The sequence below is a fragment of the Apteryx mantelli genome, chromosome 2 (genome assembly GCF_036417845.1).
Source record: "Apteryx mantelli isolate bAptMan1 chromosome 2, bAptMan1.hap1, whole genome shotgun sequence".
Classification (NCBI taxonomy): Eukaryota; Metazoa; Chordata; class Aves; order Apterygiformes; family Apterygidae; genus Apteryx; species Apteryx mantelli.
Window position 1 is genome coordinate 136,519,499 of NC_089979.1, and position 15,250 is coordinate 136,534,748.

Consider the following 15,250-nt stretch of genomic DNA (forward strand, 5'->3'; position numbering starts at 1 on the left):
TTAACTCATCATAAATCTTTTCACACAAGTGAAAGTGAAACACAAGTGAAATTTTTTACACAGGTGCATTTAAAATTATAAGGATAATGCAATTTTCATGCTATGTTAGTTACTGAGGCAGTGAAATAAGCAACAGTATTACCCTCTGCCAGTCTTTGCCCTGGTGCTTTTGGGTTTGTTTTTACAAAGGTAGTTTAGCTTCAGGATTCATTTTATTAGTCTCATTGGTGTTCACAAGGCAGGAGAGGTGTTCACCCACCGTAGTTTGCTGGGGAGGGTGTTGAAAAATGACACTTTTGTACTCGACATCTTTTCTAACTACTACTTTCCCAGTGAGGATGTGTTCAGACACGTGGGAGCACAGCTGAACCCCAACTGGGCCAGCGAGCTGTTGCAGTGGAAGTTCAACCAACCACGCTCAGTTTCTGCCTGCCCAAGGGTGGATGTGAGAGGGGTGGTCAGGGTTCGAGGAGCTTTACAACTTGCATGGGCCATATTATTTCAGGGGGTTGTAGAGTACATCTTGTACTATTCCAGGTATCAGTGAACCCAAGACTGACTAGAATTAACACAGATTATACACTGAATATAGATTTCCATAGCAATAGGATTAATCCCCTAGGGTTGGAGTTGGGGGCCCTAGCATTGCAACATTCCCAGGTTGCCCAATTGCCCCCTGGAAGTCAATGCCTAGCACGCTTAGTAGTGTTTAAAATTACAGGGGAAAATCTTGGCACCAGGCAAGCAAAAGCTCAAAATCTCACTGACTTCAATGGGACAGGACATTTAATTCACAACCTTCAGTACTGTATGGTCTGAGCTAAAAGAAGCAACAGCACTATCAAAAATTCGCACTCATCTTGATGTTATGACATTTGTGGAACAATTCACACTGGAAAAGAAAAAGAAAATCTTTTGTATAGGAATAACTTGTCATTGAAACCCGAATCCTTCATTGCCCTTTCTTTCCTCCATCAGTGACGCTAATGCATTTTTGCTTCTCTTTTTAAACCAAAGCCTTTTGTTTGCATTGTTGTAAAGGAGAAAACTGACACTCCTCCTCTTACAAAACAACAGGTCAAACCATTTCTTTTTGTCTGCTAAAGAAATGCGGTCAGAGTTTAACATGACTGAGCTGAGCAAGAAGCAGTGTGGCCATCAGGCCCCTTCAGAAACATTTCACCAGACCTGCTCTACCCTTTCTATTCAAGCTATAATGATTATAAAATTAGGATAAATTGACTGATAGACCCAACAGAAAGTGCATAAATCACAGATGCTTGAACAGAAAATGGCTTTCTGAAGTGTCTTAATACCCCTCCTTACTACTGTATCGGTGGTGTGCTTCATATCATCAGGCTTTTCGTATCTTCCCCAGAGCGTGGTAAGAGACCAGTACCCAAGCGATCCAGAGAGGCAGGAGCAGCAGAGGGAAGGTACCAGACATGAGTGTTTTAGTTGTGCAAGTACTGAAGAGGGAGATTTTTAATAGTCAAAAGCAACCATGAAAACTTTCCTTTTCATTTAAATCAAATGTACTTTCTTTTCCTTTTAATGGAGGTTCCTTCTACTAAGCCTGCTGTAATTCAGGGGATTTTATACTTAACCTTGTGAGGAGAAGCCATAGCCCATGATGAAGCACATAGAGCAAAGATGTGTCACTGGGGGATCTTTTCCCCTAGAAATTTTCCTATATACCGACTTCTCTCTTTTGTCTTTTATTCTTATACTTTGAATTCCCACACTATGCACTCAGTGAATTCAGATTTATACACACCTTAAGAGCTCAAACAAATAAGTTCCCACAGGCTAACAAGTTGGACATAGTTATGGTGTTAACTGAGCCGCAGGTTGTCTTCATTCTTGCTCATGGCCCACAAAGTTTGCCACTCAGCTGACACAGAGTAGCTCATTACACTCTTGGGACTGGCTCCTGTAAGCAAGCTGTAGCCGTGCAAAAATATTGGAAAAGTCATTTCGTATGTTGGACTACCTAGCCCTAATGATCTCTACAGCCCATGGATGTAGGAGAACAGTAAGACTTTTGGCAGCGATATTCATCCTCCGCTCTGGCGTTTGAACAGCAGGCAGCCGTTCTTGCGCTGTGCTGACTTGTGCTGTGGGCCTCGGCAAGCTGCTTCAGTTCGCTGATTCACTTTTCTGTCTACAGAGATTTCACCACTGCAATACCTTTTGGCACAGAAGATTTTGTGCACCTCACCCAGATAGTATTTCATGTAGGCTTTTTACTCAATAAAATTTTATATGAACCCTAAATTGTGTTTCTCTTATGCAAGTGGTCCACGATCACTTTAAATTAAACTTATGCATAAATGAGAGCTAATGTCACACGGGGTGGTCCTGTTACCATCCCACCAGCTTGTTGCTCCTTAGGCCAGGGTACCCCTACCTTATACCAGAACAAGCAATGAGAAGGCCACACAAAGAATGAGATCAGGGAACTGATACAGGATACGACAGCCTTTTTTTTTTTCACTCTGAATTAGCATTGGTTTTGTTTGTGCAGCACTATGTAGAACAAAATTTAAAAGACAGATTCACATTTCATAAATGAGCTGATGCATATCTAAATCTGCCTCTGCAAGACTTTATGAAAACTGGCAGCTGAGTCCAAACACTGGTCATTCTCCAATATCTTTCTCTTTCTAAAAGTTTATCCTCTTCATATGCTTTATTCGCTGCTTTCTGCTGACCTAACCCCTATGTTTAGCTAACTCTTACATTTCCTAATTTTGACCTGGATAGCTGTATAATGAGTACAGTTAACCTCTGGTAACCTGTACACCCAAAATGAAACTTTTAGGAAGGAAGAGAAAAATGAAAACACCTTCCTTCCGCGTTACCCTGGAGACCGCGCTAGCAGTGAAAAAAAGCCTGAGTCAGAGCACAGAAACACGTGCTCAGCGCAGAGATGCGATATTTGGCTGGTGACCGCCGCTGCACGGTCAGCGAGCTATACGCAAGGCAGCAGGGCCAAGGGCTGTGGGGGTGGCCCCGCCGCTGGTACGAGCTCTCGCTTCGCACTCGCTTCAGGTCTGAGTGCTGGACACACGCAGGACAAAGCAGGGAGCTGGCAAGCTCCCACCAAACATGCAGCGACCAGATGTGTATAGAGAAGGCACCTAGCATGGTTTTACAGAATATTTCCAGCTTTTTCCTCCAGTATTAAACCCTGAAAAGGTCTGTTTTATTAGGCCTGTCAACTTCTGTATGGCAAGGTGGTCACGGACTGAAATCCTCATTTTCAAAAACAGATCACAGAAGACAATAAGAGCATTTGCAGCTAGCTCAATGCTAATTTTAATCTATTTCATTGAATCCCTACTCACTCATCAAAACAATAAGAAAGGAAACCTGTGCAGTGAAGAACACAGTATCTCAGTGCTGGGCAGCAATACACTTCAATCTACTTAAAAAATTTGTAATTTTCTAATTGCTAAACAATCTGTAGTTAGTTGAGAAATAAGAAGGATTAAAGCTTCTGTGGAATTTCTGTGTGATGACCCAAAGCTTGGATGGATGGATGGATATATGGGTGTTGGCTGTTCTTTAAATTATCCTTTGTTTGATTTCAGAAAATCTTTTTCATTTGTTCAAAATTTAAATGAGAAAATGCAACATAGCACTTTGATTTAAATATGCGTCCGCCTTTCTTTGGTAACCAAACCACATTTCTTTCCTCTTCAACCTTTCTAGGAGCTCAGAGTATTATGGACTTAAATACAATTGCTATACTTTTTTAAAAAACTGGAAATGCAAGTTTCTATTCTCCATTACAAAAGTTAAAGATAGGTCAGCACTAAAAATACAAAAAGCCACATTTCACACTTTTTGGTTCAAAGTAGTTGATTTGTTGCAGCAGCAAATATTGGGGAGGAAGAAGGGAGAAAATTCCTGAGAAAATGCCACCTAGAAAAAAACAACTTATGCTCAAATTTTACAGATCAAGCTGAAAGGCTTCTTGAATAGATATGAAAAACATAATACAAGAATTGTGCATCCTTAATCTTATGCATATCAGTGAAAACAAAGCATCAAAGATAAATAAGAACCCAGACTTCACACAAAGAGGAGGAAAATCTGTAACCATAAAATCAATATAACCAAATACATGACAAAGGAAGAACCAAAAGAGGATTGCATCTGGTTCCTGTGCAAAAGCTATCCAAGGAGGGGAACGGTGAGCCAGCTAATTCTTTCTTTATGCAAACCCAGTGAATAAAGGACTTTTCCTTTATTAATCAAGGGAGGTCAAAATTATATCAAACATCACATCCAAAAAATCAGATCATTTTTAAACTACAACTTACAGAAGCAATAATCAGATGCTTTAAACCATATTCTTAAAAAAAAAAAAAAAGAATTTTTCTCTCAGAAAAAGTTACTTTTATTTGTTAATTACATTCCTCTACACAAAGTAACCCTTATGTCTTCCTATTAGCTTCATACCTAATCTTCAAGCACCAGTGAACCCAGCCATTCACTGGGAACAAAAGCACCTACAGTTCCAGCTTTCATTGGTGGTTTCTTTTTTCACTGGACATAAGCCAGACTCAAACTATTTGAGGGGGAAAGTGGCAGACACACATAGGCCACTATTTATTTTCAGTCCTCATACAAGAAATCTGATACAAGCCAAGATGAAGAGAAAACCAAGGAGACAGTGCGCAAGCATGAGAACTCACAAGAGTAAAAAGTTGGAGGGATGGCAGAAAAGGAGGGGGGCGGGTGGAAACCCATCAATTTGGTTTCCAACAAAAAGGTCCCTCTTGTTTCTGCGGGTGAACGTGCTGCTGTTGCTGCACAGAGACCTGGGCAGCTCAGGTGCTCTGTGTTTCAATCACACCCATTTTTAAGTAGCCACCAGGAAAAGGACCTTCCGTCAAGAGAGCTGGTCAGCCCTGGTGAGCAAACATTTCTCATTCTCCACTTTTCTCTCAATATACCAAAGAGCCTTGGCTGATAAACATGTTATAAGCTTAGTGATAAGAAAAAGACAAATGGTAGATGCTTAGAGATTAATTAGCACAATGTTTGTTCTGACAGGGAGATTGAGACAGGTTCTATGGTGTTGGCTGTAATTTTTTTTCTTTAAATCAATTAACTACTGGATCATACAACATCAAAAATTCAGAATATTGAGTTTAAACTACCCCCCCGGTATGGCTCCATGAATTATCATTCTGAAAGACTGTGGGCTTTCAATAGGATGAAGATAAATTATTTAAACTTAAGATAAATAATACTGTAACTTGGAGAAATTTATACTTTGATTTTTTTTTGAGATATTCATCCTGAAAGAAAGGAGTGATCTACACATTCCATACTTGATTTATAGTGACACATCTGGTGTGATTTCAAAGCCATAATTATTAATGTTTAAATAGAGTTTTAACATGTTAATATAAATGCTAGATGTTAATATTTTATAGGTAAACTGATACTAAGCATAGTTATTAACCTTCACAGAGAGTTGTTACAAATACTCATTTGTCAAGAATATAGTACTAGGTTGTAGGGATAGGCTTTTGCTGAATCAAGCTAGTGGTCTGCACAAATATGTTGAAAACTTAAATGAATATTCCTTGGCCCCCAAGCTAACATAAAAATTTTAGTTTCTCTTTATGAAACACTAGAAAAATTCACATTTTCTCATTCAACATTCATAATCTCAATTGTTAAATTAAGGGGCAGAATTAATAAGTTCCAAAGGAAACTCCTTTCTAAAAAAAAATGAGCCAGTGATGGCTAACACACAGAAGCCTAAGGGGGGAAAATGTGAAACAAATAGCAACTCTAGAGCTGTGATGCCACAGGGGGGGAAAGGGGAACCATTGTGGATGAGACTGAAAAGGGGAAAATAATATAGTGATTGTATTGATTATTTTAAGAAACCTAGAGAAATTTCTTCAGAAATAAGGAATCTTTATGATATTTAACAAGAATTTTTCCTTCTTTTTAAGGTGCAAATTTTCTTCCACCCCTTGAATGAAAACTTTTCTTTATTGAGTTTGGCAGGTATTGAAAGTGGTATTGGAATTTATTCACCCAAAATGGAACGGATAAAAGTGATTTTAGTGGCACTGAGGGATCCCTTACAGCAAGGATAAAAAGCTTTTTTACTCTTCCTTACTGTCTGTCCTAAGAATCATGAAGCATCTTCTTTTGACAGTGCTCAGGGCCGTAATGACATACTGGATGTCATTATTAAATTCCAGTTTGAAATCTTCTTTATCAGTACAGGCTAAAGTGGGTGTGGTTGGGGGAGCATGTTTAAGTCAGAAGACTTTCTCAACAGGTTGTCTTATTAACTCATAAAGCTCAACCTCTGAAAATTGGAACATCCTGTAAGATGAGAACTAACAAGATGACTGGGTGATATCCCAGGCTATGTGCATTGTATTTCTCAACTTAGTTCAAAGCAGCAGGTTCAAATCAACCTGAAAACTGTAGCTTTAATGCCTAAAGATGACTATATCAGGAAGTAATAAGACCTAAATGAAATTAATTGATTTGAAAAATGTGTGGTGGGTGGGGTTTTTATTTGTTTTGTTTGTTTATTTGTTTGTTTTCCAAAACACCTTTCCTGCAAGCTCTGCTTTGTGCTTTAACTTTTATCAGGACCAGAAGTTACTGCATTTCTTACAGTGATCTTTGTCATGAAGAGAAGCAAATCCCTTCAGAATATTGAAACACCTGGGAGCACAGATGGACTGTTTTTTAAAGGAGGACTTGAGCTGAAAACTAATTTACAAATGCCATGAAGAATGGGAAAAATATTAATTTTTTTCATTGTGAGAAACACCTGGAAATCAGAACATTTGTTTCACATCTGTCTAGCTCTCTGTATATTCTGGTTCATAAACTGTAGGCTAAAAATTGAATGACAGTTTCAATATTACAGAATCACAGAATCGCTGAGGTTGGAAGGCACCTCTGGAGATCATCTAGTCCAACCCCCCTGCTCAAGCAGGGTCACCTAGAGCACATTGCACAGGATTGCATCCAGGCGCGTTTTGAATATCTCCAGAGAAGGAGACTCCACCACCTCTCGGGGCAACCTGTTCCAGTGCTCCGTCACCCTCACAGTGAAAAAGTTTTTCCTCATGTTCAGATGGAACTGTCTGTGTTTCAGTTTGTGCCCATTGCCTCGCGTCCTGTTGCTCGGCACCACTGAAAACAGTCTGGTCCCATCCTCTCGACCCCCTCCCTTCAGATACTTGTACACGTTGATAAGATCTCCTCTCAGCCTTCTCTTCTCCAGGCTAAACAGTCCCAGCTCTCTCAGCCTTTCCTCATAAGAGAGATGCTCCAGTCCCCTAATCATCTTTGTGGCCCTTTGCTGGACTTGCTCCAGTAGTGCCACATCCCTCTTGCACTGGGGAGCCCAGAACTGGACGCAGTACTCCAGATGTGGCCTCACCAGGGCTGAGTAGAGGGGGAGAATCACCTCCCTCGACCTGCTGGCAACACTCTTTCTGATGCACCCCAGGATACCATTGGCCTTCTTGGCCACAAGGGCACATTGCTGCCTCATGCTTAACTTGGTGTCCACCAGCACTCCCAGGTCCTTCTTGGCAGAGCTGCTTTCCAGCAGGTCAGCCCCCAACCTGTACTGGTGCATGGGGTTATTCCTCCCCAGGTGCAGGACCCTGCACTTGCCTTTGTTGAACTTCACGAGGTTCCTCTCCGCCCACCTCTCCAGCCTGTCCAGGTCTCTCTGAATGGCAGCACAGCCCTCTGGGGTATCCGCCACTCCTCCCAGTTTGGTATCATCAGCAAACTTGCTGAGGGTGCTATTCTGGAGGAATTTGCTGCCCTAAAGTGGATTACAACAGGAAGCAAACACTGGTTGTTTCTTTTTTTTTTTTCCCCTCTGTTTTATTAAGGGGGATATCATGAGATGCCTTTTGACCAGAAAATCTACTATCCATTAAAAAAAGCCCATGCTCTTATGTATTACTGAAATTTAAAAAACTAACAGAACAAGCAACTAGTAGTACTATCTTGCTATATTCATGATCCAGTATTATACTATTGTACCCATTCATGATAATCAAATTCTGGGTGACTAGAAATGAAACTGAAATGAATTCTGTTCCCCTGATCTGTTGTAGTGAGAACCATCACCTGCAGCCTATCTTTGACAGCTCAAAGCAGTGTTGCATAATATGGAGTTAAGCACCCCTCTTTTGCACTGTCCTCAAAGGAAGGCATTTATAGAAATAACCAAAACTGCCTCTGTGGTATAGGTTGTTAGAATACCATTAACAAGTTGATTTACTTTATACTAGGTGATGAATACAGGCAACTAAAGCTGTTGCGTTGTTTTTCAGTTTCCTTGCTGTGTTGAAAGAGATCTTCTTAAAGAAAATATGCTGCATTCAACGTTGGCCTTGTCCCTCCTGCTAATTGCAGTTTCTTCCAACCTCGCAATGGCAATCAAAAAGGAAAAAAGAGCGCCCCAGACACTGTCAAGAGGTCCTGTATTTTTACTTTATTAACCTCCTTATCCCACCCAAGAGGTCATCAAATGTTTTTATTTAGAATATAGCTGAAAGCATTTATTTATTTATTTATTTATTTATTTATGAGGTGTGTTTCTCTAGTGTTATGTGGCACTCTAAATTGAGCATCTTCTTATTGCATGACTTTTCACCCCTTTGGTTTGTCCTGAAGGATATGGCTGAAGGCCTCATATAGCCTGCACAACTCACATGGCTCCCAGTGACCTAATGATAACTTGTAAATACTGAAACACAATTTCATAACTCCAGTTTCTATGGAACAGATTTTCTACAGACCCATATTTTTACACAGAACAACAGTTTGGACTGGGGGTTTTTGTTTGTTTGTTTTAGGATGTTCTTTTTTATATATTGTGAATATATAAGACAAAATCAGTGGCACTTGTGGAATAACCAAAAAGAAATTGCAGATCATGGTTCATAAATGCAGTTTATTTTTGATTAATCCACAGGTGTCGGATTATTTTGAAAAAATGATCAGAAGAAGCAACTGTCAGTTTTCTAGTCCTGGTTTCTGGCCTTTTGGGATACTGTAGAGTCTTGAGCATGTTACCTGTAATTTCCACAGATCAAAGGGGAATATTTAAATCTTCTGTAAAATGACCCCAGCTGATTCTCTTGCGTTACAACTTATGTCAGCAACTGGTTTCAGCCAAGGCTGGGGACTTGTGGGTCAACAGGCCAGAATCTCCCCATCAACCAGATAAGTAAATCTGTTGTCTGAATCAGTCTCCTGTGAGAAGAGAAGACCTAGCTGCGTCACAAGCAATTGTCCCACCAGAAGGTTAACGCTAAATCGGCATGATCGGGGCTGGTCCAAGCACTGTCCAGACAACACAGAAGAAATAAAGCCTTAACCTGGTCCGGGTCCAGAAGCTTTTGTGCCCTGTAGCGTGGAATTCACCTGGCAGCTTAGCAAAAGGGAACGACGCTGCTCAGGAGTCTGGAGCCTATCGCACAAGGGCTGACATCTTTGGGACTGGAAGGCATGAAACCAACTGGACTGTTAGCTAGCGATACACGAATCCCACAAAGTGATGAAGCTGATGACCTATTTGGATTTTGTTTCTATGGAGGTTTTTACAGAATAATCTTTTTTTTTTTTTAATTACTTACTTAAACAGAGTATTCTCAACTCCAGGGCTTTAAATTCATGACTCAGGAGCTGCTCTTAAAACTGTAATATGTAAAGCATATTACAACTGGTCTTGTTTGCTTTTTCATATTTTAATTTTATTTTTCTCTATAACTTTTATAAGCTGTCAGCCCCAGGGTCTACATAAAACACAGATCAGCCAATATAAAGAATTTGAATCCTGATTTGGGAACATCTGAGTATTCCAAAAGAGATCTAGCGAGTTTGCCAAATGATGCAAACTGTGTCCGCTTCCCACTGAGGCTAATTTTTTTTTTTAATCTCCCAGTGCACCTTTCAGGAAATTTAGATACTGAAGTTTAGGTAAATCTGAGCCTGTTTTTTGTATCTAAGTTTACATAGCTCTTAAAATTTGTACAGTAACCATAAGAATTAGTATATCCATGATGACTGGGAACCTTTGACTGAAGGAAAAAAAATCCCATTTGTGCGCAACTATTGACAAATGCCTGTCATGCTATGAAGGTTTGATAGTCCTGTTAACTCTTTACTTGCTCGTCAATATCAAAAATATAATTTTTTTATGAGTTATATATCTAGCCACTAGTTAATCCTTCTGTTATATTTCTAGGATGGGGAGATGATGTTATTTGGGTGCAAACTTATGAAGAAGGGCTTTATCAAGCAAAAAAAAGGTAAGAGATTAAAAAACAGCTTGAAAAGAAAAAGTTGTTAATCCTATAGTCGTGCCTCAGTATACTGTAAAGAAAGAGAACAAATAAATCCCATTACAGCTGATCTGCAGACCACACAGTTTAATAAACCAGATTTTGTGTACATAAATAAAAGCAGTTGTAGGGGTCTTGTGACTCTGAAGCAATATCCTCAGCTGTTAGGCAAGCCTGCATTTAATGCTATTGTTTCTCTGTCACAATAGCAGTGTAGTCATTTGAATAAGCAATGATAAATGAATATTATAATAAAACAAATGCACCTGTTTCCATGATATTATGTATCTCTGATTATTTCCTTAATCAACTGGAGAATCAGTTGCATTTGCTCTTTCATGTTGATCTTCTGTCTCTAACATTTTCTCCAACGCTTTATATGCATGATGTACCCACAATTTCTCACTGTCCTAGAAGTTACAAATGAATTTTTCTCTGGGATTCAGCTGAAAATATATTTGAGGATTCATAACTTCATATTCATTTAAATCTCCATTACAGTTCATTTTAGACCATAATAGTGTAGTACAAGCTACTGTTAAACTGCTTTTTCTTTTAAAAATAATTCCCCTTCAATTAATCTCATTTATGGTCTATGAAAAAGGCTAGGAATCTGCTACTGAGCAATTCTTGACAGCGATAACAGATCAAGTGTTAGTAATTACACTGCTGAAAAGTAACAGTAGTTGAAAAAATTGCAGGAGAATATGCACAAATTTGTTTTATTTATGCTTTGACAGTCAAAAGATAAATAAGAAGTCTTGCAAAGTATTGACATTTCATGGAAAAATTCAATTTACTGTATATCTGTTCATGAAAGCTTAAAAAATGAAACTTTTCATGGAAAGTGTCTGATTGAGAACACAATTTTATAAAAATGATTTTATTCCAGGCTGGTAAAGACTTAATTTTATTTTTTTTAATCACATAGAGAGAACTTCTCACTTAAGAAATATTAATTACCTCTTCAGTACCCACAGTTTGATTACATACTAACCAGGTTATGACTCTGCAGTTTCTTTCTTGAAGAACCTCTTATTTTAGAAAAAATATTAGATATGGGACCTCTGTTTCCCTATTTATTTTATGAAAGAATTATGTTCTTTTCCCTTGCTCAAAACAATTTTCAATTCTTCACAGAACCTCTGCATGGTTTTACTGTGGGTTAGTGTGGGATGAAATACTATTTGCTTTTTCCAATCTTTTAGTAAAATCATACTTGTCAAATGATCTAACTACATGGTTTTTTATTATTATTAATGAAGTAACAAGCCACTGATGGTCATTCATCATTTGGAAGACTGTCAATACTGCCAAGGTAATTTCATTTTCTTTGAGCTTTAAATTTTTGTGAAGATTTTTTATAAGAAACTGCAAATACCTATATGCTTGCATGGTCCTCTCACAGTAGTTTTCCAAGACAACTGATTACCTCATTACATATGTGCTTACTCAAAAGCGTTTAAAGAAATAGGTGAATGAAAAGGTAGTTGAAGAGCTAAGAAATTATTATTATTTATACAGACTCCACTACGAACCTGCCCCACAAAGAATATGAAAAATCCTTTATGTTGCTGTCCTGCTATCCCTGATGCAGCACTCAGGAGCTTAATTAAGAGACACAGATTTGCTACTGACTGATTGAACAGATTTAATATTGTTCAATCCTCCTGATCTGGTAACTAGAGAAGAAGATGAGGACAAAACTGCTGAAATTGATCTAATATGAATTTTCCAAGAATAATACACTTTTGTCAAGCTGAGATATGGTATCTATTGAAACTACAGGCCTCATAAATAACAGAAGAGAGCTTCCATTTTCATAGCTGGGAGGTTGTATTGGCATGGGTTGAAAAATCAAAAAGCAGTGATAGAGCCCTGGAAGGAAGTGTCTCCTTTCGAACGTGAAGCAACAGGCATGAACAATGTGGTCAGTCTCAGGCCAACATGGTGCCTAAAAGCAGAAGAGGAGGCAGTGGTTGAGGTGGACTTCAAAATTATCGTATTTTTTCCAGCACTGAAGAAAGCTTTTGCAGAAAATGAAGAGATACAAGAAATGGCCCAAAATGACTTCGTTATGCTGAATCTCATGGTATGAGGGGTTTGGGGAGATTTGATTGGTATCTTTTTTTGGTCTGTGTTTATGATATTTTGTCTTTCTTTTCCTGCCATTTTAGCTAATATCTTCTGGTATTTCAGTTGCATGTATGTGTATGCATGTGTGCATGTGTAAACACATACCAGTAGTGCCTCTTGTGGCTTTGTCCACTGGTAGCAGACTGGTTTGCAGATGATGCTACTTCAGCAAAATTCCCAGAAATATTTTAATAATCAGCTTTAATTTCTCTGTCAGCATGAAACCACAGATAAAAACCTGTCACCCGATGGACAATATGTGCCTCGAATCATGTTTGTAGGTATGTACAATATTTATGTAGATTTCTGCATCTACACCACTGTAGGGACCTCAGAATGAATCATTTTGAAGAACAACAACAAAAAAACCCTCAAAATTTCTCATTACTTTGGAATGAATCTGGAATTTGGGAGTGCTTAGTTCAGTTCTTCATCCATTGCAGACTTTGCCTGTAACCCAAGGCAGTTCACTAAGGTCATATTCTGGAGGGTATCTAATTCCTGCTGATTTCTTTGGGAATAGAAAGCTTAAATATCTGTAAGCATCTGGGCTTTTGCTGCTCTGTGCTACTTGCTACTTATGTTATGAGACTTTGTTTACTGAAAACTGTCAAATATCTGACCGAATATAGATGTCTACAGTGTAGACTTTACCACAGAGGTATTCAATAGTCAGTGCAGTCTAAGGAATGATTTATCTCACTGTAAAGTTGCATCCTGAAATAGATCTAATGTACCATTCCCCCAAATGCATATTTATTTTCACTGACTCTACGGGCAGCTTGGAGTCACTAGCTCTGTGGTGATATTCAAAGTTAGGTGAGATGAAGCCCTCCCTCAGAGAGCAGTGTAGTGACAGGAGTCAGACAATTAGTTGGCAACAAGCTTGGAAGGGGAACTGGGCGAATGAGCTGTTCACAACAGCTTTCTCCCACAAAGAAAACGTTAAGAATCGTACAGTTTTAGTTCTGAAGGCTCTAGGTAGGTCATGCTAATATTGCATTAAGTATGCATGACCCTCATTATTTGTACATCCAGTCGAACTGGTCTTTCCCAAGGTAATCCCAGAACATGTAATACAGGATATTTTTCTTTAAATATGGATGAAAGGTATGTGAAATCTATCATTTAGAAATAGCTGCATATATAAAAGTGAGCATTCGTAATTGTTCAGGACTTCTCCAAGAAAAGAGTGGTTGGTGGAAGAGAGCATAATCATCTTGTAGTTGTCTTGTTCACTAAATCGGAACACCTCAGAAACAGGTCTGTCAAAGCAGCCCCACAGTCACCACCCACAGCGATTATGAGAGTGGAACTCTGTTTAATATGGTTACCTGTTACTTTTTCAGACCCATCTCTCACAGTAAGAGCTGATATCACAGGAAGATATTCTAATCGGCTTTACACTTATGAACCACAAGACATACCGTTCTGTAAGTGCTACCTTTTTGTGTTACTTTGCATTTCATGTTATAATTAGCCAGATATATCCCATCGCCATTTATGTTTCAGAATCAGTTAAGATTACTCCTCTTTCAAATTTATGAATGAAGAAAGTGTGTGAACATTTACAATAAAGTATAACTGTCTAACCTGTTCTAGCAAAGCACTTGAGCACAACTATTGTTCCACTAAATTGATTAGGACCTACTCAGGTAGGCGAAGATGGGTGCCAATTTACAGGATAAAGATCTAAGCAATATGCAAGGGGAATAGTGAAAGTCACTATGCTCAAAGGTATCGAACTGCGCAATATAGGCAGCCGGGGTGGAAGGGAATCTGAGAAAAAATGTTGCTGGTTTCTTGGGTACCACCTAAGACCCACATTCCAGACAAGAATGTGATTTTTCAGGTTGAGCTAGTTCTTACTCTGTACCATCTATCTGACACCAGAGCAGTATCTCACCACAAGTATGCACTTCTCATCTGATTATCAGGTTTGCTGTTGAGAAGTAATGGTGTTGAAAAGAGCCTTGTCAAGTCCCTTTAAATTGAGCTTTTTGATTCATGAAACTTTTTACCTTCTGCTTCAGTAACACTGCCAAAATTATCACTGTAGATAACTCTAAAATACAACATGTGACCATAATTTAATTTCAGTGTGAATAATTTACTAATCAAACTAGGGTTTTTTTAATTGTACAAATGCACTTTAAGTACTTGTTTATAGTTCTTTTTTATTTTTCTTCCAGTAATAGAGAACATGAAGAAAGCACTACGTCTCATTCAGACAGAACTATAACCAGCAACAGTGAAATGACCATAGCCTCTGCGAGGTGAAGCTGCACCAGGAAACCTGACATTTTTTAATATCTTAGTTAGCTGCTTTGTCTCTACTAGTGTTTTGAACTCTTGCCAAACAGATTTGGTATACCAGATTTCATAAGAAAGTTATATGTATGATACGAAGAACAAATATAGATTACTGTGCCCACTAGAAAACAAGATGAGAAATCTGTTAAACACTTTGAAGTTAGCTATCTGAATAACTGAAGGGGATGGTATAAGATGCAACAACTTTGAACTTTACTTCATCAGTCCAACTATGGCTTCATTAAGCCAGCTATGACTACTGGCTGAATGTTATAACCAATCCTTTTCAGGCCTATTTGGTATTCATTATGTAAGTTAGCAGCCACATCTCAGCTCCTCATTTTTATTTTTATTGCATAGTGTAAATCTTTAGCATAACTTGGCTTTATTCAGTTATTCTCATTAAAGGAACAGAAATTCACTGGCAA

At 38.6% G+C, this 15,250-nt stretch overlaps 1 protein-coding gene across 1 annotated transcript; it reads left to right on the plus strand.

Annotated features, from left to right (window-relative positions):
* Positions 1-8,396: 8,396 nt before the first annotated feature.
* AGR3 (anterior gradient 3, protein disulphide isomerase family member) lies at positions 8,397-14,751 on the plus strand. Its single transcript, XM_013941557.1, has 7 exons — positions 8,397-8,502; positions 10,277-10,340; positions 11,639-11,691; positions 12,389-12,465; positions 12,727-12,790; positions 13,859-13,942; positions 14,702-14,751. Exons 1-7 carry the CDS (start codon positions 8,397-8,399, stop codon positions 14,749-14,751), a joined length of 498 nt encoding a protein of 165 aa, XP_013797011.1.
* The last annotated feature ends 499 nt before the right edge of the window (positions 14,752-15,250 follow it).